At 43.1% G+C, this 26,344-nt stretch overlaps 1 protein-coding gene across 3 annotated transcripts in view; it reads left to right on the forward strand.

Annotated features, from left to right (window-relative positions):
• Nucleotides 1-26,344, forward strand: part of CHDH (choline dehydrogenase) — a 183,263-nt gene that overhangs the window by 120,973 nt on the left and 35,946 nt on the right. For all 3 annotated transcript variants that reach the window (XM_078661593.1, XM_078661592.1, XM_078661594.1), the window contains one exon: nt 14,615-14,766. In XM_078661593.1, the coding sequence (XP_078517719.1) occupies nt 14,615-14,766 (152 nt within the window). The remainder of the gene's footprint in view (nt 1-14,614; nt 14,767-26,344) is intronic.

Below are 26,344 nucleotides of genomic sequence, written 5' to 3' on the forward strand. Positions count from 1 at the left end.
GATGTCGCCCCACGTGGACGCCAACTGAAGAACCGGGGTATTTAAGACCCAGCGGCGCCAGGGGCACGCCCAAAGTCTTCGGGTTCACCTGTCTTAGAGTACAGAGACCCGGGACTCTTCGTGGTGACGTCAAAGATTGAATTTATTGACTGCAGCCAGTAACAGAAGTCCTAGAAATCATCACGGTATGAGTTCTCAGGAGACTGCTCAATTTTACAAAGCAAGTCATCCCTTTTTATGCCAAAAATCACATTCCAGACCAGTACCTTACTTTTACGAACTGTCCAATCACATGTATCCACACCAGAGGTATCGCATGACGGTAAAACCCACTTTTCAATTACCTGGCCCATGATCAATTATCGGACAAACCCAACATTCTTCTTTAGACAGGTCGAACGAACCCATAATAAAAAGGACCACAACCCATATCATAAATAAGCCATAAAGGAAGAAACAGAAACAGGTGGGAGAAGGAATAAGACATATTTGTGCGTAGTAAAACTTTTACGATGTCCTGTGCTTTGATCCTCATTCTTGATCAGCTACTGGGAAAGGAACTGGCCTAACAAAGTCGGCTTCAGGCAACAGGGTCAGTTCACTCAGGTCATTCAGGAGTCAGCTAAAGTGTACGTGTACTAAAGACTCGTTCGGCCATAGTCATCGGCCTATGTGAGGGCAACCACAAAATGGCTGCCATGCACAAAATGGAAACCAAAGTTCGGAACGAAATCTTCAATTATACTGCGAATCCTTGTGTGTAACGTAGCAAAATCACTTGTACTTGCCGAACTCATCGGTTACGGTTCCTCGTTACCCAAATCGTAACGGAACCATGACATTTGAAACATGGGTTCAGAATTCACGGAACCTCAGTTCTGGTGTCTTACCCTGATTGGCGGGTTATAGCCCAGGGATTCCGGGGATGGTTATGTTGAGGGATTGGTATGGAACCTCCTGCCCGGGTGGGAAGAGAAACCATATGGTTGGTATGGAGTGAGTGACGGCGCTATAAGGGGTGATGCGGGTGACTTGAGGCGTAATTACCTGCAGGGAGTTAATCCGGCTGAATTCATTTGGTATTGGAAGGATGTCCGATCGAACGTTGAAGTCTAAATGTAGAAGGGGAAGGATCAGGTGTCAGCGGGATATACGGCCATCAATTTAGTTACAAGGAGTGGCCAAGGCGGGTGGGGGGCCGGTGGGGTTTTTTTGTTTTTTTTTGCGTTGCTTACCTTAGGGAATGCTAAGTTCTTAGGAGGTATGCCAAGGACCGTGGATCCATGGGGATCTGAAACAATCAAGGATAATGGGTGTCGGTTAGCGTATCCACTGGGTTTGCGAGTGCGTTAATGTGCTCCAGGCTGGGGTGGATATGCGCTTACCTTAGGAGTACGATGACTCCGTGGTGTTCCGAGGAACAAGGCCCTTCCGTAAACTACAGGATCGCAGTTACGATGGGCTGTCTGGAAAACACGCTAGATAAACGTGCATCCCAATGGTGGCAATGGTAAAAGGACAACCGGTTTCGGCCGCCATCTTGGAATGGGGGCATACTCCATGTGGAAGTCCAGAGAACTCAGAGGCAGGCTTCCGCCATCTTGGAAGGGACCTTGGTGCACGTGAAGAGATGTGAACAGAATTACATCGTGGTTCTGTGAATTAATGTGCCCAGTGCGTGTCATCCGTGTGGGCGTCGGCGGCGCATGGTGGTGAAATACATTGTGCTAAATAATTTTAAATAATTTTTTAATTTTTTTTTAATATAATATAACACCATAGTCAGCCCAGCCGGTGTCTCATGGACACCTCAATTCTCGCAGTTCAAATTGTTCAATGCACAGCATTCTATAAAAGTTTTGAGTTAATCATCATTTCATAGTAATGTGGTCCAATCCTCAGCACGGTTCAGACCATTTCGGATCGTGTCAATCTGAATCATAGTCTTGAGCTCCTCTCAGTTTAGCATTTGGGCTATGTTTCCTCCTCTTGCTGGCAGTTTTACAACCTTTAGGATAGTCCATTTCAAATCATTTTCGCTGTGTCCTGCTGCGATATAGTGGTCCACCAGGGGAGCGTTGGCAGTACGACATCTGATTCTGCTCCTGTGTTGACAGATGCGGGTCTTTGCTTTCTGGGTGGTTTGACCAACGTATAATTTTGGGCATGGACATTCTATGATATACACCACATTGCTAGTATTGCAGTTTGAAAATGAGCGTCTTTCGACCGTGGTGCCGTTGTGGGTGAATTTTTTGCCCTCCACCGTGTAATCACAGACATTGCAACATCCATACTTAACATGCCCTGTGATTGGGGGCAGAGCCCAGGCTAAGTCAATGGTGGGTCCCTGTCCTAGAGCTGGCAGTGCTGCTCAGACCAAGTGATCTTTTAAGTTTCTACTTTTGCGAAACGCAAACAGGGGAGAAAGCAGGACTTCCCATGGGCAGTACCAAGCTCGTTTTAGGGCTTGTTTTACTATCCTTTTGGGGTAGCCTCGGTCTTTGAGCTTATTGGAGAGGGTTGTTGCCTCTCTGAAGTAGTCTTCTCTCCGAGAACTGTTCCGTCTGATCCTCAGGAATTGTGAATAAGGTAACAAATCCCTCAGAGCCCTGGGGTGGTTACTCTTATAGCTTAAGAGCGTATTACGCTCAGTGGGTTTCCTGAAGAGTTGCGTCAAAAGCTCACTTTCTGAAAAGTAGATAGTGAGATCTAGGAAGGCTATGGAGACCCTATCTGAAGTGATGGTAAAGGTTAATCTGCAGCAATTATTATTGAGCCAGTGTAAAAAATGGTTCAGTGTCTCATCTGTTTGATTCCAAATCAGGAAAATGTCATCTATATAGCGCCTCCAGACTCTAATGCCTGAGAAGAAGGGGTTAGATGGTGTCAAGATGGATCCCGTTTCTAGTTGGTCCATAAACAATATGGCCAGATTGGGGGCAAAAATAGCCCCCATGGATGTCCCCTTGATTTGTTGGTAGTAAGTACCTTCAAATAGGAAGAAATTCCTTGTCAGACAGAGTTCCAGTAACTGTAGAATGAAAAGGGTGGGAACCCTGTGAGGGCGTGGCCGTGTATCAAGGGTCTTTTGGATGACTAGCAATGCTGTGGTTTGTGGAATGTTCGTGTATAACGATTCCACATCTAGCGTACATAGGGTCTCATGACTTGGATCAAATGGGAGGTGTTCTACCAGATGGATCATTTGCATGCTATCTCTCACATAGCATTCTGTGGATGGAACAAATTTCTTAATAAAGAAATTTACATAGGCTCCCAATGGTTCCAAAATTGAACCACATGCGGACACAATTGGGCGTCCTGGTGGGTTTTGGGGATTTTTATGTACTTTAGGCAGTGTGTATATTACTGGCAGACGAGGAGTTTTGGTGTTGAGAAAGTTAAATTCTTTCTTGCTGAGAAAGCCATCAGTACATGCCTGAGATGTTATTTTGGTAATTACCTCCTGAATTTGTTTGGTTGGATTACCGGGTAGTTTTTGGTAATGGTCGGTATTGCTGAGTTGACGCAGAATTTCTGTCTTATATGCGTCAGTCTCTTGGATGACAATGCCACCGCCTTTGTCTGCACTTTTGATCACGACATTATTATTGGATTTTAGTGTTTCAATAGCCTTTTTTTCATTCCTGGAGATATTATAGGGAATGAAAAGTCTGGTTTTCTCGAGTGCAGCTAGGTCTCCGAGTACCAGTTTCTCAAATGTTACTATTTCAGGAGGAACCATACCAGCTGAAGGTGAGAATGTTGATGGGGGGCGAAAAGTTGTATTCATACAAGGTGCTGTGCTGGGATGTAGTTGAAAAAATGCTTTTAGGCAAATTGTTCTGAAAAATCTGAGTAATTCAGTGTGAAGTTCCATGAAGTTTGGGCGGATGGTTGGCACAAAAGATAAACCTTTTTTCAACAGTTCAAGTTCTGTATCAAGTAGTGTGTGTTTGGAGAGGTTAAAAATAGGAATAACCTCTGTCGAAGTGTTTATTACCACTGGTAGAAGTTGTTCCTGGTCTTCCGGTCCCTGGGGGATTGTGCCATCTCTGTGGTTTCTTTACTCGCCCTCGTTGTGTTGTGTTGGGCTGGCCTCTGGCTAAAAAATTAGGATGGCCCCCACCACGTCTGTTTGGAATGCTGGACCCCTCGCCTGGGGCATGCAGCTTCTGCTTGCTGAATTTTGCAAAGATCTTGCATCGCTTAGGCAGGACTTCACCAGGGCCCTCACCGACCTCGACCAGTCCTTTCGGCAGACTGACTCTCCCCTGGCAACGATAGAATCTACAGTAGCGGACAATGCTTTGAAAAATGTGGACCTTAGGATCCACATAGAGAAGGTGAAACGGGTGCAGACGGCGCTCCACGACAAGATCGATGACCTCAAAGACTGCTTGAGAAGTAATAATATACGGATCAGGGACATGGCATCTATTATCCCCCATATGGACTTGGAGGGTCATGGCCAGGCACCTTTTGTGCACCTCTTGCAGCTACCCGACGGCCAGCCAGTGCTCCTGGACTGCACTCCTTATCTGCCTACCAACTGCAGAAGAATCTAGCCCCTGGACACCCTCACCCGAGGACACTATTTCCATCTGAAGGTGATGATTCTACAAGCCGCCCGTCAACAGGAACCGGGGGTGTTCTGAGGAGATCGCATCTTCCTGTCTGCCCAAATATTGGCCCGCCGGAAAAAATAAAAAGATGTCACGCAGCATTTGCAACATAAGAATCCGTACTGGTGGGGCTTTCCACTCCGTATCCACTTCACTTTCTAGGACAAGAGGGTTTCCGCCAGCACGCTAAAGGAAGCATAAGGCCCTGTTACTACTACCTCCTCCTGACATGGAGTCCCTTCACAAGCCCAGAGACCCTGCATTGGTGGATGTGGCGGGGGCGATTAGAGCTTCCAACCCATGTGACAAACGAAAAAGAAAGCATGCAAACCACGGTGCCAGGCTTATTGTGACCGTCGTGCACCTTCATCTGACGAAGATACTTCCCCTGAACTTTTTCCTGGAGTATGGGAGAACACAAATATTCCACCCTTACTGGTGACCAGATGGCGAATTCTCTACCTCCTGCTGAACACTGGTTCACTTCTATTGAGTCTGACTGTGAGTACAAAGGGAGGGGATGGGTTTTTCCAGGAGCCTGCCTTTGTGGCATTGGACTACCTTGTTGTTTTTCCAGATTCCTGCTTTGGCCATCCCTAGCGAGAAGGCTATTGGCCACGCAGATCACAGGAGGTCAGGTTGGTCATTTCGATGCTCTTCTTCATGCCTATGATTTGTTTATTATTGTTATTTAGTTCTTTCCTGCTTTTACTGATCAAATGTGTGCCAAGTTCCAGGATAGTGAGATGGGGACTCACTCCGTACACTAGGCCTCCCACATGAGACGGGCTCACACTTTTCTATGACTACTTCTACAAATCATTTACTTCAATGTTCAAATCCTTAATACCCTGCTCCAGCACAAAGCATTGACAAGTTGGCTGCCCCAGAAGGAAGTACACGTGGCATTCCTACAGGATACACATGACCTCTGAATCAATACGAAACACCTCCACTCCTACTGGTACCCCACACAGTTTCCTTTGTCTTATACTTGAAAGTCTCAGTGAGGGTGGCAAGTCTCCTCCGATGGGACCTTTCCTCAAAATCAGCTAGCATATACAGAGATCAGGTGGGGATACATGACCTGTTTGGTTCCACCCAGATAACTATAGCCTCCATATAGCGCCCCAGCAGAGACAGGGAAGAGTTCTACTCTGTTTTATTTCCGCCGATCTCCCTTTGTGCGAAGGGCGACGTTGTGATTGGTGTGGCCTTTAATGTCCCGCTAGACTCGAGGCTTGATCGCTCTCACCCCCTACAAGGCAAACCCTGGGCACTCTCTGCCCTGACCAAAGGGATACTAGATCTCTCCTTGGTGGATGTCTGGCAGCTGCAACAACCCCAAGAGTACCATTACATGTTCTATTCTAATGTCCACAAGACGTACTCCCGTCTCGACTATGTCTTAGTCTCTCAGTCCCTACTTACCAGGTTCGTGGACATTTAGATAGATGTTCGGGTCCTGTCTGACAATGTCCCAGTGTGGCTATTAGTAAGCCCCGTTGTCCTACAACTACCGTTTCCAAAAACATGGGTCATCAAGGAAGTAGCACTCCATGACTTAAAACTCAGAGACTGCATTAAAGATGTAATTGAAAACTACTTCTCCACAAATGACACCGGTGAGGTGTCCCCGGCGACCCTATGGAACGCAGCAAAAGCAGTCGTCAGAGGCGAGCTCCTCTCTCATACTGCAGCATTCAAAAGAGCGGTCAAACCCAGCAGACAAGATTTGGATACACAGATACAACAGGCCGAGACCAGACGCAGAGAAGAGGGATCACTTAGGACCCTGCGGGATTTGCAGCATCTCAGGAGCTTACTCGAGCATATGTTGATGAAGGAAGCAGCCAAGAAGCTGCTCTACATTAACCAAAGTTACTATGAATGGGGAGACAAGTCACATTGGTTCGTAGCCCATAAATTACACCACAAGAAATCACATCAGGGAAAACAAAAATGGAGAAGACTGCCTTCAACAAGAGACAGATGACATAATTTCGGTCTGTCACCACTACTTATCAACTCTCTACCAAGCCCAGCATTCTGACGACCAATATCAGAATGACCATCTCCTTGCCTACACTCCCCCGAATAGATATGAGGAATTGAGCCTCCTCAAAGGGCACATAACCCCGGACAAGGTCCGGGGAGCGATCAGTAATCTCCCTTCCTGAAAAGCACTGGGCCCAGACGGTTCTTTGTCTGCATTCTATAGAGCCTATGCCTCTCTACTAACAGAACCACTACTGAAGGTGTTTAATTCTTTCCTGTCATCCGGAGCAGTCACTGATTTCATGGTGGAATCCTATCTTACTCTTCTCTAAAAACCTGGCAAACTCCCTACACATTGCTCTTCGTACAGACCTGTTGTGTTATTAAATTGCGACGTGATACTGTTTGTATCGATCCATGTAGCTCATCTCCACCACATATGGTCTTGCTTTTTAGCTCCACAACAATCCTGTTTTATTCGTAGTAGGCAGGCAAACAACGACACACGGCTGGCAGTGGCACTCATTGAAGTGAGCCGACCGCTCACCTCTCTTGACGCTGAGAAGGCGTTTGATAGGGTGGACTGGGCATACATTCAAAGGTACTAGATACAATTCATCTAGGGCCCAAAAAGAAAACCTATATTTCGGCCAACTTCAAGAAATCTACATCCAAACTCAAAATTAGCGCTTCATTTTCCCCGACAGTCAAACTCACTAGAGGTACCGGACAGGGATATTACCCAATTCCCCACCTCCACACCTCCACACCCCCCCCCCCAAACGTTCCCACTTGTCTTCACCTTCATAATGGAACCCTTTGTGTCTAGGATCAAAAACAACCCTGCAATCTATTGCATGACAATAGATGGCAGGGAACACAAATTGCCCCTCTTCGCCCACGACATACTGTGCTTTATTACGCACTCTGACCCCGCCATCCCAGCACTATAGAGTAAGTTAGACTGATTCTCCGAAGTGTTGGGCTTCAGAATCAAACTCACCATGCACAAGTGACATCTACAATATAAATTGTCCCTCCTCTTCTCACCTCCCTTTTCAAGGGCCTCTACAGGTAGGGCAAGCTGGGGATCTCATGGCTGGGCAGGCTTAATAGCCTTAAAATGAACGTTATGCCTTGACTATTGTTGCTCTTTAAACCCTCTCCTTCCCCAAAGTGAATTGATTACTGATTTGTAACAAAATGCTTGACTTTGTGTGGTGTGTAAATCCCTGAGAGTGGCTAGGGCATCCCTCTTTAGACCTACGGCTTAGGGAGGCTTGGGCTTCCCTGATGTCATTACATACATCCTAGCTGCACAACTCTGCCACTCACTTGACTGGAACCTTGTCCCCTAAGGCAAACCGTGTGTGCAGGTTGAACAAGCCTTTTCTTTAGTTGCCCTGTCTCGGCTCTTGTGCTTTCTCTCGTACCCTTTCCCACTTACCTCTTGGCACATAATCCAGACTTTCCCCCGGGCATGGACAACCCCAGTAGTTTTAGCTGGGAACAAGGGCGCTCCCCCACCATGCGAGACTTTTACATCAATGGTTATATAAGGTCATGGGGTTTGGGCAAAAAATGTGCGCTGAACAGACAGGACACATACAAGCGTAGTCAGGCACTACACTGGGCGGGTAGACTCCCAACACTCTTAGCTTTACAACAGGAGGTTACTGCTGTAGAAGCCCTGTACCTTAACAACATTCGCCACAGAGGCATATCATGGCTGTACCAACATATCTTGAACCCGCATCTACCCCTCACCCCAAAAAAAAACATGCTTATGTGTTGCAATGGGAGAAGGAGTTAGTTCCTGATGTGTCGTCTGAGATTTCAATATCTATCAAGCAGAGAGCCTCCAAATCTTCCATCTGTATTAGATTCAAGTAGAGTGCCTATAAAATATTAACAAGTTGGTACCTCACACCCGTTAGACTCATCAAGATGTTTGGGTGTTCCGGCTTGTGTTGGAAGGGGTGCAGTGAAAAGCGGAACGTTCCTATTCAACTGGTGGTCATGTCCAGTAATTCAAACACTCTGGGACGAGGTCCTTCATGCGATACATGCCATCATTAATATCTTGCTGCCACATGATCCGCTTATGGTCCTTCTGGGGGACCTGGGGGCGGACAGACTTGCCCCACTATGACTCCCCAGGGGCGATTATTTTTCTCCTCTACTATTTGCAGCGAGGTTGAGCGTGGCTCAGATCAGATGTGGAAGCAGCCATAGGCACCCTCACTGAACGTGTTTTAGGAAAATACCTGGTTAATTTATGACATGGGTAAATGAATGACCATTATTCGAGAGAGGGTGGCCAAATTCAGTGCAACATGGCGCCCATTCACCACTTACGTACGTATGACGGCAACCGAGGTCGCTGCACTCGACGATGTCCAGGACAGTGAATCAGGCCCAGTTCTAGAGGGTGGGCCAGGCCCTCCCAAGGAATACCCTGGCCTATCCAAGGCATTCAGAACTGTAAAAAAAAATCACCTTAATGATTCACAGGGGCATGCAGCCCCGTGGATTCCCTCTTATCATTTATTTGAATGATTTACAACATTGACATAGGATACTTTCAGGCCTGGGGCGAGGTGTAAAGTCAGCAGAGTTTAATAGCTACTATGATGCACAAATGACAAGCATGGATATCCTGAAATCTGAATTATGATTCTGGGCTTATTGCATTGTATTTTTAAACATCACTGCTTTGCAAAGCAAAAAGCTGCCAAAGTTTTCTTTAAACTTTCAAAGTGGCCCTGTGCAGCAGCAGACTAATGTATGCTGCTGCACATGACCAGGATCATGTTGCAGTCTTAAAGTTCTGCATCTTAAGGTTGTGACAAGCAGCACCCCCAACAATGTTAAAATTCTGCATCTTAAGGTTCCGATAAGCTCCCCCTCTATCTTAAAGTTCTGCATCTTAAAGTTCTGACAAGCAGTGTCCCTCCCCTTCCCCAGAGCCGGAAGCACATCAGAGAAAGCGAAATATGTAGCTCCTTTGGTGCTGATTATTGTGCTAAAAATGTCAAATGCAGACAGATGCCAATACCTAAAATATCAAATCGATTAAATACGTTGTTGTTTTTTGGCCAGTACCAATTCATCTTCATGGCCACCCATGCTTCTTTACGGCCCTCACAAAGAAAAAATCCTAGAGCTGGGCCTGCACAGAATGCGTCAGAAATGTGTATTATGACCCCCTTGGACATGGAAGGAAGATCACGGAGAGCTGTGCACTCAGATTGAACGATATGGCTCACTGCGGGTGCGGGGTGGTGGAGGCTCGAGGAAACAGTGTTTTATTGTGTGGGATTATGCTGTATGACCAAGCACAGTCTGTAATAAGTGTATATATGTTATGTTTCCCATACTCTACTTTTCATGATGCTTCAACCGGAAATGTACTGCATGTCATGTTATTTTGTTCAAAATGCAAATAAAATTGTTAAAATAAAAAAAAACTTTTTGAGTGACCGCTTCTTTTGTGAGATTGACAGCTGTGGGCTACGAGAGCTGGGAGTTTATAAGTGAAGCAGACAGCAGCTGCACAAAGCGCTTCCCTGCTTCACCCATTGTATTTTTTGCATTGTGTCATTTTAGGTAGCAGTATCTAGGAATGCACAGATGGAGATCTGCTCTCATTTGCAGCCAGGGCATCGTTTTACCGATAATCAAAAAAGTTACAATGATATGCAGAATATACTCTACCGTGTCAAAATTAATTGGGTAGGATTTTATGAGTGCTTATGAATTGCAAGTAAGTAATGGTCTGGTTAGAAAACTCCTTCCCTGAAGAATGTGCGCACTTGTTACTGGGAACGATAACAGTTTATTAGCGATGTTTCAAACAACATTAGAAACAATTATAAGCTAACTTGGCGTTAATCAAATCGTCTTTATTTTCAGAAATAATCCAATTGTTCAAGTTTATTCCAAACCGCTCTACATTCTGTGGACATCACATGAAATTCTCAATCCGTAAATTTTTATCAACCCAATGCATTTTGGGTCACTCCATGGACCCTTCCTCAGGGGTCTATAAAATAATAAACAAGAAGCTAATCAAGTGTCTATATAGATTGTTTTCTTGCATGTAAATCTTTTGTGGTTAATCCATCAAAAATCAACTCAGTTTAATATCCTACTGACACATCATATCTAAAGATATCACCCAACATCATCATGTTGTAATCTCTTGTGTTAAAGGTACAGGATTCAAACTTTCTACAGCATAGTGAAAAGCGTTATCCTCGTTTTTAAGTTAAAAAAACAGGTAAAGTGTCAATATAAAACAATATGCTGTGATAAATGTAATAAAGAAACTCGTAAAGTTTAACAAGGTCTAGCTATCTAAATATGAATTTCTATTGTTTTTTGGTTTGCAGCGAATCACATGTACTCGTTATTATAAAGAAAGAGTGCCCGTTGATGGGGATCGGTTTCTGATGTTTACAAACTCTCGCACTTTAAGCTTGTCATAACCAATTTAAGGGAAAACTCTCTATCATAATTGTTATATCCACAAACTTAATTACGCGCTGTCAGCGGGGGAAAGAAAACTCCTGAAACGTTCCTAGTTGTTGCAATCTCTCACTCTCATGACTTATTAGTGCGGTGCACTATCATAAATATTTTACGCTCCCATTCATTATACGTTCTCCGCGGTGACAAGCGGCTGTGACTTACTTGAGAATTAACGAGAATTGCTCATCTGCAAATCCATGCGCTACAAAAGCCTGCTCCGAAAAATTCTGACACTCTACCTGTATACGCTGTGCGTGATAAACAACACAGCAAGTCACGTGGTTACCTCGCGCGCGAAAGTTTGAAAGGGATAGTGTGCATTATGTGGAACTAAAAGGTTTTAAGGTGCAGTGAAAAAAACGCTGAAACTAAACTATCTGTCAGTGCTAGCTCAACCGATCATTCTTTTTGCGAGGATGTTTACATAACTTTTATGGCTTAATTATACTAGTACACCATCGTGGCTGTATTGCGCTCCCGATACATTACGCGCTCTCCGCGGTAACAAACCGCTGAAACTTACTTGAAAATTGTCAGATATTATTTATCTGCGAATCCATATGCTACAATCGCCCGCTCAGGAGAGTACTGTCTCTCTTCCTGTATACGCTGTGCGTGGTAAACAACGCGACGAGTCACGTGATTACCTCGCGCGCCAAAGATTTAAAGGGATTATGTGCATTCTGTCAAACTGAAAGGTTTAAAGTTACGGTAAAAAAATGTGGTTAAAAAAGAGCGACCTATCGGTGCTGGGATAAATTATCATACTAAAAAAGTGTTTGTATTACTAATGCGAGGTAAACCCAATCTGACCTAAGTGTATTACGTTAAATCCTTTATCAAATCAGCGTTATTCAGGTGTAAGGTGACATGATGTACACAAAAGGTTCATTAGGATTAAAAAACATAGAAATTTAAATAAACATCAGCATCATGTTAAAGTATATGGTTAAAAAAAAACATGATAGTTCAATACGGTCGTTCAACCCAGTTGGTTGTAAAGTGTTCAATTTTTTGATCCATAAAAATTCTGATCTCAACAACTGTTTATGTGGATCAATGCCTGGATTAATCTTCAAGGCCTCCAGTACAGTAAATCTCAATTGAGATACTTTATGTCCTGTTTCTAGCCAGGTCATGGCCACTGTTGATTTTTCATTCTTCAGACGTATATTACTTTTGTGTTCCGTAATTCGTATTTTAATTTTCCTTTCGTTAATTCGTACGTACATATTTCGACACAGGCACTTAATTGCATATACCACATTTTTTTCATCACACGTACTGTTGTGTTTTAGATCAGTCTTGAAACCTTTTGAGGGATGTATCAATTTCTTGCCTTTGATTACATTATTACAATGCGTACAGTTTCCGCAAGTTTGCATGCCTTTGAATTCAATGCGTGGTTCTCTCATTACTTTCTTAGATCGCAATTCATTCAGGTTTCTTGAGCATAGAAATTCGAAAATCATTTTGTGTATAGTGATACATCTCAAATATGTTTCATCCTCAACTAGATGCCAATGTTTCCTGATGATGTTTTTATTGTATTTGCTTTGGTTGAATGTTTCAATATGCATATGTTGAAATTTTCATCAGTTTTGGTTTTTGTTGTAAGAAGTGTTGATCTGTCTATATTTTGTACTTTCTCAATCGATTCATTTATGAGTATTTTAGGATATCCTCTCTGTGAATTTTTCGGCATAGGTTTTTATAGTGTGCATGGCTCCTTCTTCTGTGTTAGTGATTCTTTTAAGCCTCAAATTGCGAAAATGGTAAATGTCTCTTCAATGTATACTGATGGAAACTTTTAAAATGCAAACAATTGTTGCGATCCGTGGGTTTTGTGTACACATTGGTTTTTGATTTTTTGATCTTCTATTTGTATTAAGACATCCAGGAAAGCTATACTTTTTTATTGATTGTGTGAGTACATTTTATGTGGTGATGACGATCATTAAGAACATGGATATTTTCAATGAGTGTTTTTTCTTCTCCTTTCCAAATTATAAAGATATTGTCTATATATCTTTTGAACAACACCAGATTGTTACTCCATGTGGCTTCCTGAAGGATGTTATTGTGCTCGAATTTGGACATGAACATACTAGCATAAGCTGGGGCTCCTGCAAAGCATAGATGTGCCATTACATTGAGCATAGAAGTTACAATCCCATTCAAAATAACTATGGTATAAAGCAAAATGCATTAATTCCAAGAAGAAAATCTTGTTTGCTCCTGTGCATTAGTTTTTCAATAAAAACCACTCTATTGCTTCAAGTCCCTCATTGTGAGGGATTGAAGTGTACAAAGCGGTTACATCAAAAGTACATAACCACCAATCTGTAATTTCTTCTTTCGGTACTGTTTCCAAAAAATTAAAAAAAGTAGTGGTGTCTTTAATGTAGGTAATCCAATTCTGTACCATTGGTTGAAAGAAATAATCTAGGTAACAACCTAGCGATTCCGAAATGGATCCACATGCTGACACTATTGGTCTAAAAGGAGGTGATATTAAACTTTTATGAACTTTAGGTAACATATAAAAGTGAGGATGTCTTGGATGTTCACTATCCAGAAAATGATGCATCTTTTGATTAATCCAGCCCATTTCTAAAGCTTTAGTGAGAGTTTGTCGAAGAATCTTTTGAAATTCTGTAGTTGGATCTTTTTCAAGTCTCATGTAAATACTTTGATCTTGCACATGCTTAGACACACTGTTCTGGTAGAATTCCTTAACCATGACGACTAGTGTGCCGCCTTTGTCTGCCTTTTGAAAAGTAAGATCAGGATTATTAGCTAGGTCTTGAAGAATGGTCCATTCCTTTTTGGTGAAATGAAGCTTTTTAGGTTTGCCAAATTACATTTTGTTACAATCTGTTTTCACTAAGCGTTCAAAGATGTCCATCGTTTTGTGAGAAGACGGTGCACAAAAATAGCTTTTCTTCTTGAATTCCACATATTCTTGACTTGACGTTTGTTCTGTGAGTGTCGGCAAAATGTTAAAAAAATATTTGAGTCTCTAAGTACGTAAGAATTTGAAAATAGCAATTTCTGTTTCCGCTATGTTGCTGCTGTATGTGGGAACACATGATGTCCCTTTGTTTAACACTTGTATTAAGTGCCCCTTTGTGCTGAGGTCGATAAATGCATAATGATTTGAGTTGCAGTAGAAACACTCCACAGATGCAGAGCTGCAGTGCCTAAATGCCTCTAAGAGATCACGCACAATGTAATTCAAGGGATTGAAGGGCCACTGACATTATTTGAGGTGTTTTTTTTTTAATTTCTGCGTGACATGCTTCCACTTTTTAGATGAAGAATTTCGTTACAGCGTCGCAGAGCTCTTGTGAGGCCTAGATAGTATTTAGCAGTAGTATTGTTCACAGTTCTGATTAATTTATTGTATTTGTTTTAAAAATGCTAATTTTCCTTTGTCTTCCTTGAATGTGTAGGACAGAGGTGGAGCACAGCCAGTGCTTATCTTCGACCTGCACTGAAACGGCCGAATGTATCAGCAGAAGATCAAACATTTGTCACAAAAATTTTGTTTGAAGGCACAAAAGCTGTTGGAGTTGAGTACATAAAGAATGAACAAAAGAAAAAGGTAATTACAAAATGGAAAAGTTATCAGTTTTATTTCCGAAAATAGGAAGCAGGCAGGGAAAATGATCGGATGGAATGATTAATTTGTCAGCCAGTGCTGGGGAGTACACTTTTCCAAATTTGGCAGTTTCATTTTTTGCACGTTTGTGGACACCTACTTCAAAGTATCTAACCTTTATTTATATTATTTACTTTTGTTTTTTAATTTTACCTCAGTGTTGATCCTTTATAAATGTGCATGTCCATCCTGTGAGATATTCATACAAGTATTTAAAAAACTCCCCTTGCATTTTTTTATATTTAATTTTAGGTTGAGCCTAGCGGCAGCGCGCGTGCACTGCTCGCTCTTCCAGACTGCTGTAGTAGAGTACGGGAGAGAAGCTGCACCCACTGTCCTCCTATATTTTTCATTGGCTTTCGTAAATGCTGCCTTCGGATTCGTTAATGGCTTGTTAGTCCCTCCATACTACGGCCTTGTCTTAATATGTACCCTCTCATGGCGACTTGCCCTTTTACTTTAGTTGTTACACAGGACCTGTTATTTAGTCTGTAAGCACTATTTACTTTAATGAGAATTTCTTACTGCAGGCCGGACATGCGCTGCGTCAACTGAAACCGCTTGTGTCTTTTTTAAACAGCACGGCCGCCCCGTAACACGGGCGCCTGCTTTCAATCACTTTAACACAGCATTATCTTGTGTCTGTTTCACCCCCTACCCCAAAGTAAAATGGATTTAGAAATGATTAGCAAATTAAGTCGTGAATTCCAGGTGGTAGCACATAATCCTGTGCTAATGGGTTGAAGCTGACAATAGCACATCTGTGTTTCATGTCCTCTGTACTAAAGCCACCTGACGGGTTGTTTTCAAAAGCCTGTTTTATTAACAACACCATGGCCACCATCTCTGCAATGCCACCATCTCTCCAATACCAACACCACCACCAATACATAAATAAAAGGCATTGTCATTTACAATGCCAATAGCTTGAATGCAAGACCTATTGCATTGCAAAGGCTTGTTAAAGTGGGCTTATGCTTTTGAAGCACTATTATTTTATTGCTAGTATATATATTCTCTTCAGTTTGTTCTAGTTGTCAAACTAAACTTTGTTTTTATGGTTGTTGGTCTTTGCCATGTCTCCAACAATAAAGCTTAAAAGGAACCATTTATGTTTATAACTGGTATATACAGTTGAAACAAGCATTGGCAAAGCCTGTAGTTCTGAAATCAATGGGCTAAAGCATAACACATCACTATTTGGGTGAAGCCTGATTTATTACTTTGGCAATGCTTGTTTTATTCCTGAAATGTATTCTATTTTGAAATCTGTGTAGGCCATTATGCTGTATCATGAAAAGAAAAGGTGCATGGGTTCTGAAAACTTAATAGAAACACAGGGCCTGACTCACAAAGGTAACTTACACTTTTGAGTGAGATTGCTGCTTTTTGACCATCACAAGAGTGTAACATTTCCACTTTGTAACACCTGCCTCGAGGAAGCCTAATTTTTTGACAGAAAGCCCTGTCTGCCATTGTTTGGAGATGGGAAGTTTCATCAAAAGCCATTTGTAGTTGAATATAAACACCCGTGTACCATCTATGAAGGTAACACAGAGTAGTGTGACGCACTATTTGCATTGCATGTTGACAAAATAAGTTTTGTACTGGAAAGTAAATAGTTTATCAAGACATTTTTTAGTGGTTTGCGTCCCTTTTTTCTGAACTTACACCGATGCAAAGCCTTTATACATCTGCCCATCAGTGACACAGGTTGCTGAACAGTTGAGGATTATCAGAGTGGATTTCTGACCTTCATCAAGTGCGACGGGGACATCCACACTGATTGTTGTCCTCTTCCTGTGCGAGTTTAACCATGATAAATAAAGCCTGCTCATTATTATATGCTACAAATCTCCTTTATCTGTAGAGACATTTAGCCGCGGATTCCTTACCTTTGAATTATCCCCAGTGTCTGACTGGGTCTGGAAACATTTTCACAGCAGTACCTCTCTGCATTGGCGTCAAGCGAATCCGTATCTATGTCGTCTACCGGACGTGACGTTGACAGAGCCCATGTAAGCCCTCCGCTGATGTTGGTTTCTTCCTTTCTGCTTTTACAATGTGGATCCAGAGAACGGTGCTTCTGGCCTTTCTTTGGCATATCTCGACATTTAGTCGACACAACAGTGTCCTTTTTTTGAATATCCTCAGGGTTCAAACCCTGTAGGTCCTGTGGAGGGCAGATTTCGGCCACAGACACTCTTAGTATTTGTATGTAGTGTCTTGGGGAACACCATGACTCTGAGGACTGCGACTCCTGTCACTAACTCCAGCCAAAGGCATTGCGGGAACTTCACATGAAACCTTTGGTGGTGCAGAGCCCGTTTTTGCTGTACCGTCTGCTCCTCTTCTTCCTCCTGTACTGAGCTTGTATGGCATATGGTCTCTTTCTGATTTCTTTCATATATTATCCGTTCTAGGGCAGTGGCTATTGACTTTTTCTTTCAAACTTCACCTACAAGTTGCACCTGGTGAGGTGCTCCTGCAGATATTTTTTATTACTTCTTAAACTTTCAATGGCAGGTTATGGTCCCCGCTATTTGGGACACACGTGTTTATTTTGTTTTGGCCCTATTGAGCTTCGACACCTGTTGATGCATGGTGTTTGCTTTTCTACCCAGGTTCTCATTGGGGTATTTGTTGGCATTGTGCAGATGCAATGTTGCCTTGTTACCTGTCCACCAGGGTACTCTGTCCGTATGCTTTGCAGGCATTCTTTCATTTGTTTTTGGCACTTTAGCACCCCTTATAGGGGATTTCAAATAGTGGGCTTTGATGTGATGGTGCAAAGGGGCCTTGCCTCCTCCCTCTTCCAGTGTTGGTGCGTGTATTCTTACTGGCTATAGGTTCTTCCTTACATTCCTTCTGATGCCCATTCTTCCTACCAGATGCAAGGAAAAGGGTTTCATTCTTAACGTAGGCTACTTCGTCTGATTCTGGCCTAGGCAGTGTTCCTTCTTTAGTCTTTTACAGGCTTTCACATTCCTTTTGCTAGTTCCTGCTATGCACAGGTAAGAAGTACTTCTCTTCCATGCCACTGCATGGACTGTCTTAATCTGATTCTGTCATGCGAAAAGCTGCTGTTCCTATTCACTTGGGGATTTTTTGTTGTCCTTGTTAGAAATGTTTCTATGACACTTCTTATACCAACCACAACATTTGGTTCTGAACTGGTTGTTCTTCAGATGTTGACCTCTACCCCTCGTATGGATTTATGGCTGGTTTTTTTTCTTGACTATGGGTGCCTTGACCACCCTCCCTCAGGTTTGGTATGTACACAGGTTTGGTGACCCTTTCGAATTCTTTTCTAGAGAGTTTCCTTCCTTTCTCGCGGTCGCAGATACAGTTCCAACCCCTTTTGGGTTTGGTATCCCTTGAACTACTGAGTTTGGAGGATGACAATCTTGGTGACGTCGGGGTCCTCACTCATGCTATTACAGGAATCGTTGGCTGGGCACAAGTTGTCCCGTGGGTATTGGAGCTCTCTTTAAGCTTCTGGATTTTTTCTCTTCTTCTCCCTCCCTTCTCTTCCTTTAGGGGAGGTCGGGTTCTTTCTCCTTCCATGGTCGCGGTATACCTTCCGGCCATTTTATAGGCCCTACCTTTGCATCATTTCTTATATAGCTGCTCCCTGATTTTAGGCCTCCATTTATGTCGTTGGGTCTTCCACAACTACTTACTCTTTTTTCTGCTGCTTCAGTCTGGTTCCCTTTTTCTGTCTGCTATTCCTTCTTTACAGCGGAGACTGGTTATCTGACTGGGACTTCCCGGTGTTGGCCTTTGTTCAACTTTATCTCTTTACCAGCCCCAGATGGTGGTCTTCATTCTCTATTCTGCAGGTTTGATTTTCACCTGCAGCATTCTTTTTCAGTTATCTCCCTGCTGCTGGATTGTAACCATGCCATGTTTTTTGTCCGATTGCCTTTGTTTTCAGGGGAGTGTAATGCCTTCCAATCCCTGTTTTCTTTTATACAGTCCATGTGAAAGTTACTATTTGTCACATCGTTTGTCCTTGACCATTGTTCTAAACGTTATTGTGTGTTTGTGTGTATATATCCATTTTTATACATCCTTGTATATGGGTATTTTTAGGCACTTTTATGTTGTGCTGCCTTTCTTAGGAGGGAATGCCTTTTGCTTACATTGCTCCATTTTCCTCGTGTCCTACAGGGATCCTCAATTTGTCGTTGCTTGCTGTTGCTAGCCCATCCTCCTCTGTGGGTCTGTGTTGAATGGTCCCAGAAGGTTCACTCCTTTCCTTTGACCTCAGTAGTCTATGCTCATATTGTTATTATTTTTCACACTGTTTTTCCTAAGATTTTCTTGGATCTCTTCCCATCACTTGGTTCTATGGCACAGAGCTTTGATCCGGTGGTATTAGCTATTGTCCTTGGTCTTCAGCCCCGTCCACTATCGTTCGGCTACCATTGGAGGTGCTATGTAGTATCATAATTATATCATGTGTTCTTTCCAACACCTCTTATTCTTCCATGTTTTTCCATAGTTACGGACTTCAGTTCCTTACGGGTTTTCCCCAATATTTCTGGTGAGGCATCTTCTTTCCTCACCTGCCTTCCTAACAGCCAGTCTCTCCCTCTACCCGGTAGTGAGCCGGCTGGTACTGCTCAGGGTTTTCTAGTGGGATCGGTTGGCAGACCCTCCTCCGGGGATGGCATTTCTTAGGTATCTATTTCAAAGGTAAGGAATCTGCAGCTAGACGTCTCTATCAGAAGAATAAGTTACTTACCTTTGATAATGCCTTATCTGGTAGAGACAGGATCCAGCCGCAGATTCCTTACCAACCGAGGAAGAAAACAAACATTTTGCAAAAAAAAGTGTCTTTGTGGGCACATTGTTTCCAAAAGCAGTTTCTGTAAGTGGCTCTGCGTTTCTAGCACGGGATTAGTCACAGAAGAAACTGACGTCAGGGGAGGGCATTCAAGTATCATTAGGTCCTATGCGGGGGGTGTGGGGGGGAGGGGGGACGGACGACATCTAATAGCCAGATCTAAAAATATAAACTTTTATCACAAAGCCATTCTGTCCCTCCAGCAAAATCTGTTGTAAACATACCAGCCCTATTTTACCACAGTTTTGCAAAGACATCACTGTGATAGCATCAATTTACTAAACACTTTAATGACCCACATGTGCAGTGCTAAATTGCTTGCACAACCTTTAATAGATGACGGTCTGAGTCTTTGATTACAGATCCTCGCCAATAACAGCTTGGCCTAATTTTGGCTCCTCAGAGCGGCACACGTGATTTTGAGGTCTCTATTTAAGTACTGATAACCCGAGGAGTTTACAGGGACACCTATATTCCCACAAGGTTTTAAAATAAATGACAGAACTATTCCATATATCTTTAGTGTGTGACTACAGAGGTTACCTTATCCCCCCAGAGCTTGAAGCCTGGTATCCCTTAAGGTAGGCTAAGATTTCTGCAATCAGGTTTGTGCATGTGTCCCCTCAACATGCATGTGTGTTTTGTTTGCAGTGCAGTGTCACATTTGCTTTACACTTTTTGTGTGCGAGTAATTTGCATGCACCCTTTTATTTGAATGGCAGTTGACGTCTTGAAAATATTTATCTTATGTTTTGTATGTTTTATAATCCTTTAGGAAACATACCTCAGGTGTCAAGGTAGAACTTTCTATGACCCCTTTACACTCACTGACTTAGCATGGTCTGTAGTGATAGGGATCCTCTTTTGCTCTGAAGAATGTCCCTGACCACTACTGTCAATTGGTAAGGCAGAAACATGTTTGATTACAAAGGATGGTTGGGCCATTATGCCTATATTCCATCCTACTAGTCTTTTTAGATATACCAGAGGTACCCCGGAATAAAGGTGACAACATGGGTTTACCTTCAGGTATTTTTAAGAATTCTGGACTCCTTCTTATCCAGTAAGTTTTATCAAAGAACTCCCTCTCATTTGAAGTTGTGTCCGCCCTGGTAGTATTCTCTTACCAGGGTGGGGTGAGGTCTCTAATGATGAAGAATGTCTCAAACAGTGAGTAAGGCCTTCCCCTTTTCAAATAAAATTGGCATCTCATTTGGAAAATCTCCGACATTTAACTCGGAATGTTATAGACGAATTTAACTCTATACTATTAGCAATTGCTCTCTGTGATATCTGATTATTAAAGTGTGGAGTTGTGCCTTGGTGTACTTCCACCTTTCCCTTTTTGCTTTGAACTCCTTTTTAATATAACAGAATTCACAAGCTTCAGGCTGTGATCCTAGTTGTTTATGCTAATTGCTTTTTACATTGTTACATTTTTTTGTAAAGTGCGACGTACATCATAGCTTCTTGGCGCCATCCATATAAGCACTCAACCTAGGTGGCACCAGTAGAATTGAACAGAGCAAGAATGAGAGGACACAACAAAAAAATGCTTAGGATTACTTTGCTTTTATTGTGTCCTCTCTACTTCCCCAAAAGTTACAGCTGCTCCGGAGTCACTGTTGTGGGTGCCTCTACCTACTATGGCCATCCGATCACCATTCCTTCTACTTATTCCCTCCCTGCCCCATGCGTTGGGGGCCATGCAGCCTCTCCTGCTTTCTTACTAATCTAAAGCTTTGTGTGTACACATCCTCCTCACTGGCAGGCAGTGTGGTAAACTACCTGGGAATGGACAGCAGGTTGGAATTTGTGAGTGGTCCAGCACTGTTGTGGTTTGGAGAAAGACAACAACTTAATCCTGACTCTCCTTAAGGTGACCTGTTTCCAAAAAGGCTGGCCAAAGGGAGGAATAAGACACCACATGTGGACCTGCAAGACTGCCCCACAGTAGTGATAGTGAGGAGGCCGATCAGTGCTACGGCTGGTACTGCTCAGGGTTTTCTAGTGGGATCGGTTGGCAGACCCTCCTCCGGGGATGGCATTTCTTAGGTATCTAATTCAAAGGTAAGGAATCTGCAGCTAGACGTCTCTATCAGAAGAATAAGTTACTTACCTTTGATAATGCCTTATCTGGTAGAGACAGGATCCAGCCGCAGATTCCTTACCAACCGAGGAAGAAAACAAACATTTTGCAACAAAAAGTGTCTTTGTGGGCACATTGTTTCCAAAAGCAGTTTCTGTAAGTGGCTCTGTGTTTCTAGCACGGGATTAGTCACAGAAGAAACTGACGTCAGGGGAGGGCATTCAAGTATCATTAGGTCCTATGCGGGGGTGGGTGTGGGGGGGAGGGGGGACGGACGACATCTAATAGCCAGATCTAAAAATGTAAACTTTTATCACAAAGCCATTCTGTCCCTCCAGCAAAATCTGTTGTAAACATACCAGCCCTATTTTACCACAGTTTTGCAAAGACATCACTGTGATAGCATCAATTTACTAAACACTTTAATGACCCACATGTGCAGTGCTAAATTGCTTGCACAACCTTTAATAGATGACGGTCTGAGTCTTTGATTACAGATCCTCGCCAATAACAGCTTGGCCTAATTTGGGCTCCTCAGAGCGGCACACGTGATTTTGAGGTCTCTATTTAAGTACTGATAACCCGAGGAGTTTACAGGGACACCTATATTCCCACAAGGTTTTAAAATAAATGACAGAACTATTCCATATATCTTTAGTGTGTGACTACAGAGGTTACCTTATCCCCCCAGAGCTTGAAGCCTGGTATCCCTTAAGGTAGGCTAAGATTTCTGCAATCAGGTTTGTGCATGTGTCCCCTCAACATGCATGTGTGTTTTGTTTGCAGTGCAGTGTCACATTTGCTTTACACTTTTTGTGTGCGAGTAATTTGCATGCACCCTTTTATTTGAATGGCAGTTGACGTCTTGAAAATATTTATCTTATGTTTTGTATGTTTTATAATCCTTTAGGAAACATACCTCAGGTGTCAAGGTAGAACTTTCTATGACCCCTTTACACTCACTGACTTAGCATGGTCTGTAGTGATAGGGATCCTCTTTTGCTCTGAAGAATGTCCCTGACCACTACTGTCAATTGGTAAGGCAGAAACATGTTTGATTACAAAGGATGGTTGGGCCATTATGCCTATATTCCATCCTACTAGTCTTTTTAGATATACCAGAGGTACCCCGGAATAAAGGTGACAACATGGGTTTACCTTCAGGTATTTTTAAGAATTCTGGACTCCTTCTTATCCAGTAAGTTTTATCAAAGAACTCCCTCTCATTTGAAGTTGTGTCCGCCCTGGTAGTATTCTCTTACCAGGGTGGGGTGAGGTCTCTAATGATGAAGAATGTCTCAAACAGTGAGTAAGGCCTTCCCCTTTTCAAATAAAATTGGCATCTCATTTGGAAAATCTCCGACATTTAACTCGGAATGTTATAGACGAATTTAACTCTATACTATTAGCAATTGCTCTCTGTGATATCTGATTATTAAAGTGTGGAGTTGTGCCTTGGTGTACTTCCACCTTTCCCTTTTTGCTTTGAACTCCTTTTTAATATAACAGAATTCACAAGCTTCAGGCTGTGATCCTAGTTGTTTATGCTAATTGCTTTTTACATTGTTACATTTTTTTGTAAAGTGCGACGTACATCATAGCTTCTTGGCGCCATCCATATAAGCACTCAACCTAGGTGGCACCAGTAGAATTGAACAGAGCAAGAATGAGAGGACACAACAAAAAAATGCTTAGGATTACTTTGCTTTTATTGTGTCCTCTCTACTTCCCCAAAAGTTACAGCTGCTCCGGAGTCACTGTTGTGGGTGCCTCTACCTACTATGGCCATCCGATCACCATTCCTTCTACTTATTCCCTCCCTGCCCCATGCGTTGGGGGCCATGCAGCCTCTCCTGCTTTCTTACTAATCTAAAGCTTTGTGTGTACACATCCTCCTCACTGGCAGGCAGTGTGGTAAACTACCTGGGAATGGACAGCAGGTTGGAATTTGTGAGTGGTCCAGCACTGTTGTGGTTTGGAGAAAGACAACAACTTAATCCTGACTCTCCTTAAGGTGACCTGTTTCCAAAAAGGCTGGCCAAAGGGAGGAATAAGACACCACATGTGGACCTGCAAGACTGCCCCACAGTAGTGATAGTGAGGAGGCCGGTCAGTGCTATCAAGGAATGGTCAACGAGCACAAAATCAAGCTAATGACTTTTCACCATGATCCGCCTAACCGGGAAATATAACGGCATATGGTTGTGCTTGTCATTTTATGGAGGATGCCCGCTTCTAAGGGCTGAGTCTTCTCTGCACAGGTTGTGCTGGCAATTTTCCAGTCGCCTCAGGCATCCAGTGGTCTGGGATCCCACTGGTAATGTAGGAAAATAGCATATGAGTGAAAGCTTGAAACTTGGATAGCTCCATTTTTGACAGGGTTTGGAATGTTTTACTTCAAGGGTTCTCCTCCAGGCACCAGTCATAAGAGCTAGGTGCTTGCTGATCCAGGAACAAAAGGGCTTGCCACAGCATGGGCAATCATTGCTCATACCCCTTCGCTTCATTGTAAAGGGCCTGTGCCTGCCCTGCCTAGCTCAGTGGTCCCCTCAGATCCTCAGCAGCCCCAAACAGCTCCTCAGTGGCAGCCCACACTCTGCACTTGCTCTCCACAGCCACTATCATCTAGTCCTTGTAGCAGGGTAACAGCTCAACAGCCAGAGTTCACAGTGCTCGCTTCTTCAGGTCACCATAACAGGTCCAGTCCCAAAAGCAGTCTGCGTTGCTTCCACCATCCGGACTCAACAGGATGTCCACTCTCCCTCAAGAGCTGGTGGAGATTCAACGAGTTGGTGCCACTATCGCAGAAGTGAAGGTTCAAGAGAGTTCCGGAATATAGATTTCAGATGGTGGTGCCCTCCTTCCAATGCTTATGACAACGGGTCAACCGCTATAATGGCCCTTTTCCCTTGCCCAAGGATCCTTTTAATTTTTTTCTATCTTTAAAGGGACCTTGGTGAAACACTCACCCATTTTTGAGATGCTGCATGATCTATACTTCTCTAAAAACAGAAACCAGCCGACTGACTGTCCCATCTCTGTATAGTATTGTGGTAAAAATCCAAGATGGCGAATTTTACAAAAATCACAACACATCAACTCACTGTGCATGTCTTTGCCAAAACAGGCTTTTCATTTCCCTCAAAAACTTGAGGCCTCTTGCAGAACTCTGGCGACAGAAGTCTGCCCTTTCTCTACTGTTCAGGCTGGGAGTTTCCCCAGTCCAAAGAATAGGGAGTTGCTGCAAAAGATTCTTGAAATCAAAACCCTACATCATTCCTCCAGCAGCAGATACTAATCTCCCTTGTAACTAACCTTTTGCTCAATGGGGCTTTGGTCCTTGTACCACGTGTCAAGTTAAAAGAACAGCACGATTGACAGTATTGAAAGCTGCTGTTAGATCCCCCAGGTGTAACACTGTGGTAATACTGACATCAACAGCATGACCTAAGTCGTCAGGCATGGAAACAATGGAGAGTCCAATTCAGTAACATGCATAGAAACCCATCTGGGAGGAATAACCCAAACTGTTATTGGTCACAAAACTCGATAGTTATTGATAGTCAGCTTTCTCCTGTAACTTACTGAGGAAAGACAGTTGTAAGATCGGTCTATGGTCCAAAAGTTCCTCAGGATTCTGGGCTTGTAAAGAAACTGTCAGGAAGAAGGACTGCTGTGCTGTTTATACGACTGTCAATCTGCTGGATTGCTAGTCTGGAAGAACTGCTTTTCGACTGTGGAGAAGGGAATACCTCTGACCCTGCTGAGGAAGAGCTAGGCTTTGCTTAAACCCAAAGTGTTCTCCAAGGGCTTGCTGGCTTGCCTCCTGTTTTGGGGAATCAGGGATACCAAAGTCTCACCCCCCGCCCCCCACACCCGTTCTCCTGTGCCTGGTCTATTAGATGTGACCAGGGTGCTTGCTCCAGACACCTCCTGTCTGCGTGCAGCAGAACCGACGTATCATTGCTGTTGTGGGAGCAGAATCAGCGCATTGCATTAGGAACCAGTGCATCGCCGTCATTGCAGTGTGGGAAGATCAACGCATCCCCTCAACTGCATGGAAAAACCTGGTGCATCGTCTACAGAACCAACACCTCACCTTGACTGCGGAATCCACACCGACGCATCACTTGAGTGTGTTAACATTAACAAAGTCAAGAAAACCCCACAAAAGGAAATACATTTTTTAAGTACAGTGAAGTTGACCACTCTGGTGGGTGCATTGGCTAGATAACCGAATTAATACTAAAGAGATCAACCTGCCTATATACAGAATACACTGTGCCCATTAAGGGTCACTAAATAATTAACAAAGCTGGGCTAACATATAAATATTTACCACAATAAATACAAAGAAGAATTCTTTTGTACAAAATTTCTATATATTTATTTTCGTTATTAACATTCATATGATTTATCAAAATTAGCAAAAACAAAGATAAAAACATGTATTTAATACACACCAGACATATTAATATAAATCAGGTCCCACACATAAGCACTTCTAACCAGCACTCATTCAAAATTCCAGAAATACATACACACTCCGACATAACTACCAATCGAAAACATTATAACCA

This window comes from Lissotriton helveticus, chromosome 9, assembly GCF_964261635.1.
Source record: "Lissotriton helveticus chromosome 9, aLisHel1.1, whole genome shotgun sequence".
Classification (NCBI taxonomy): Eukaryota; Metazoa; Chordata; class Amphibia; order Caudata; family Salamandridae; genus Lissotriton; species Lissotriton helveticus.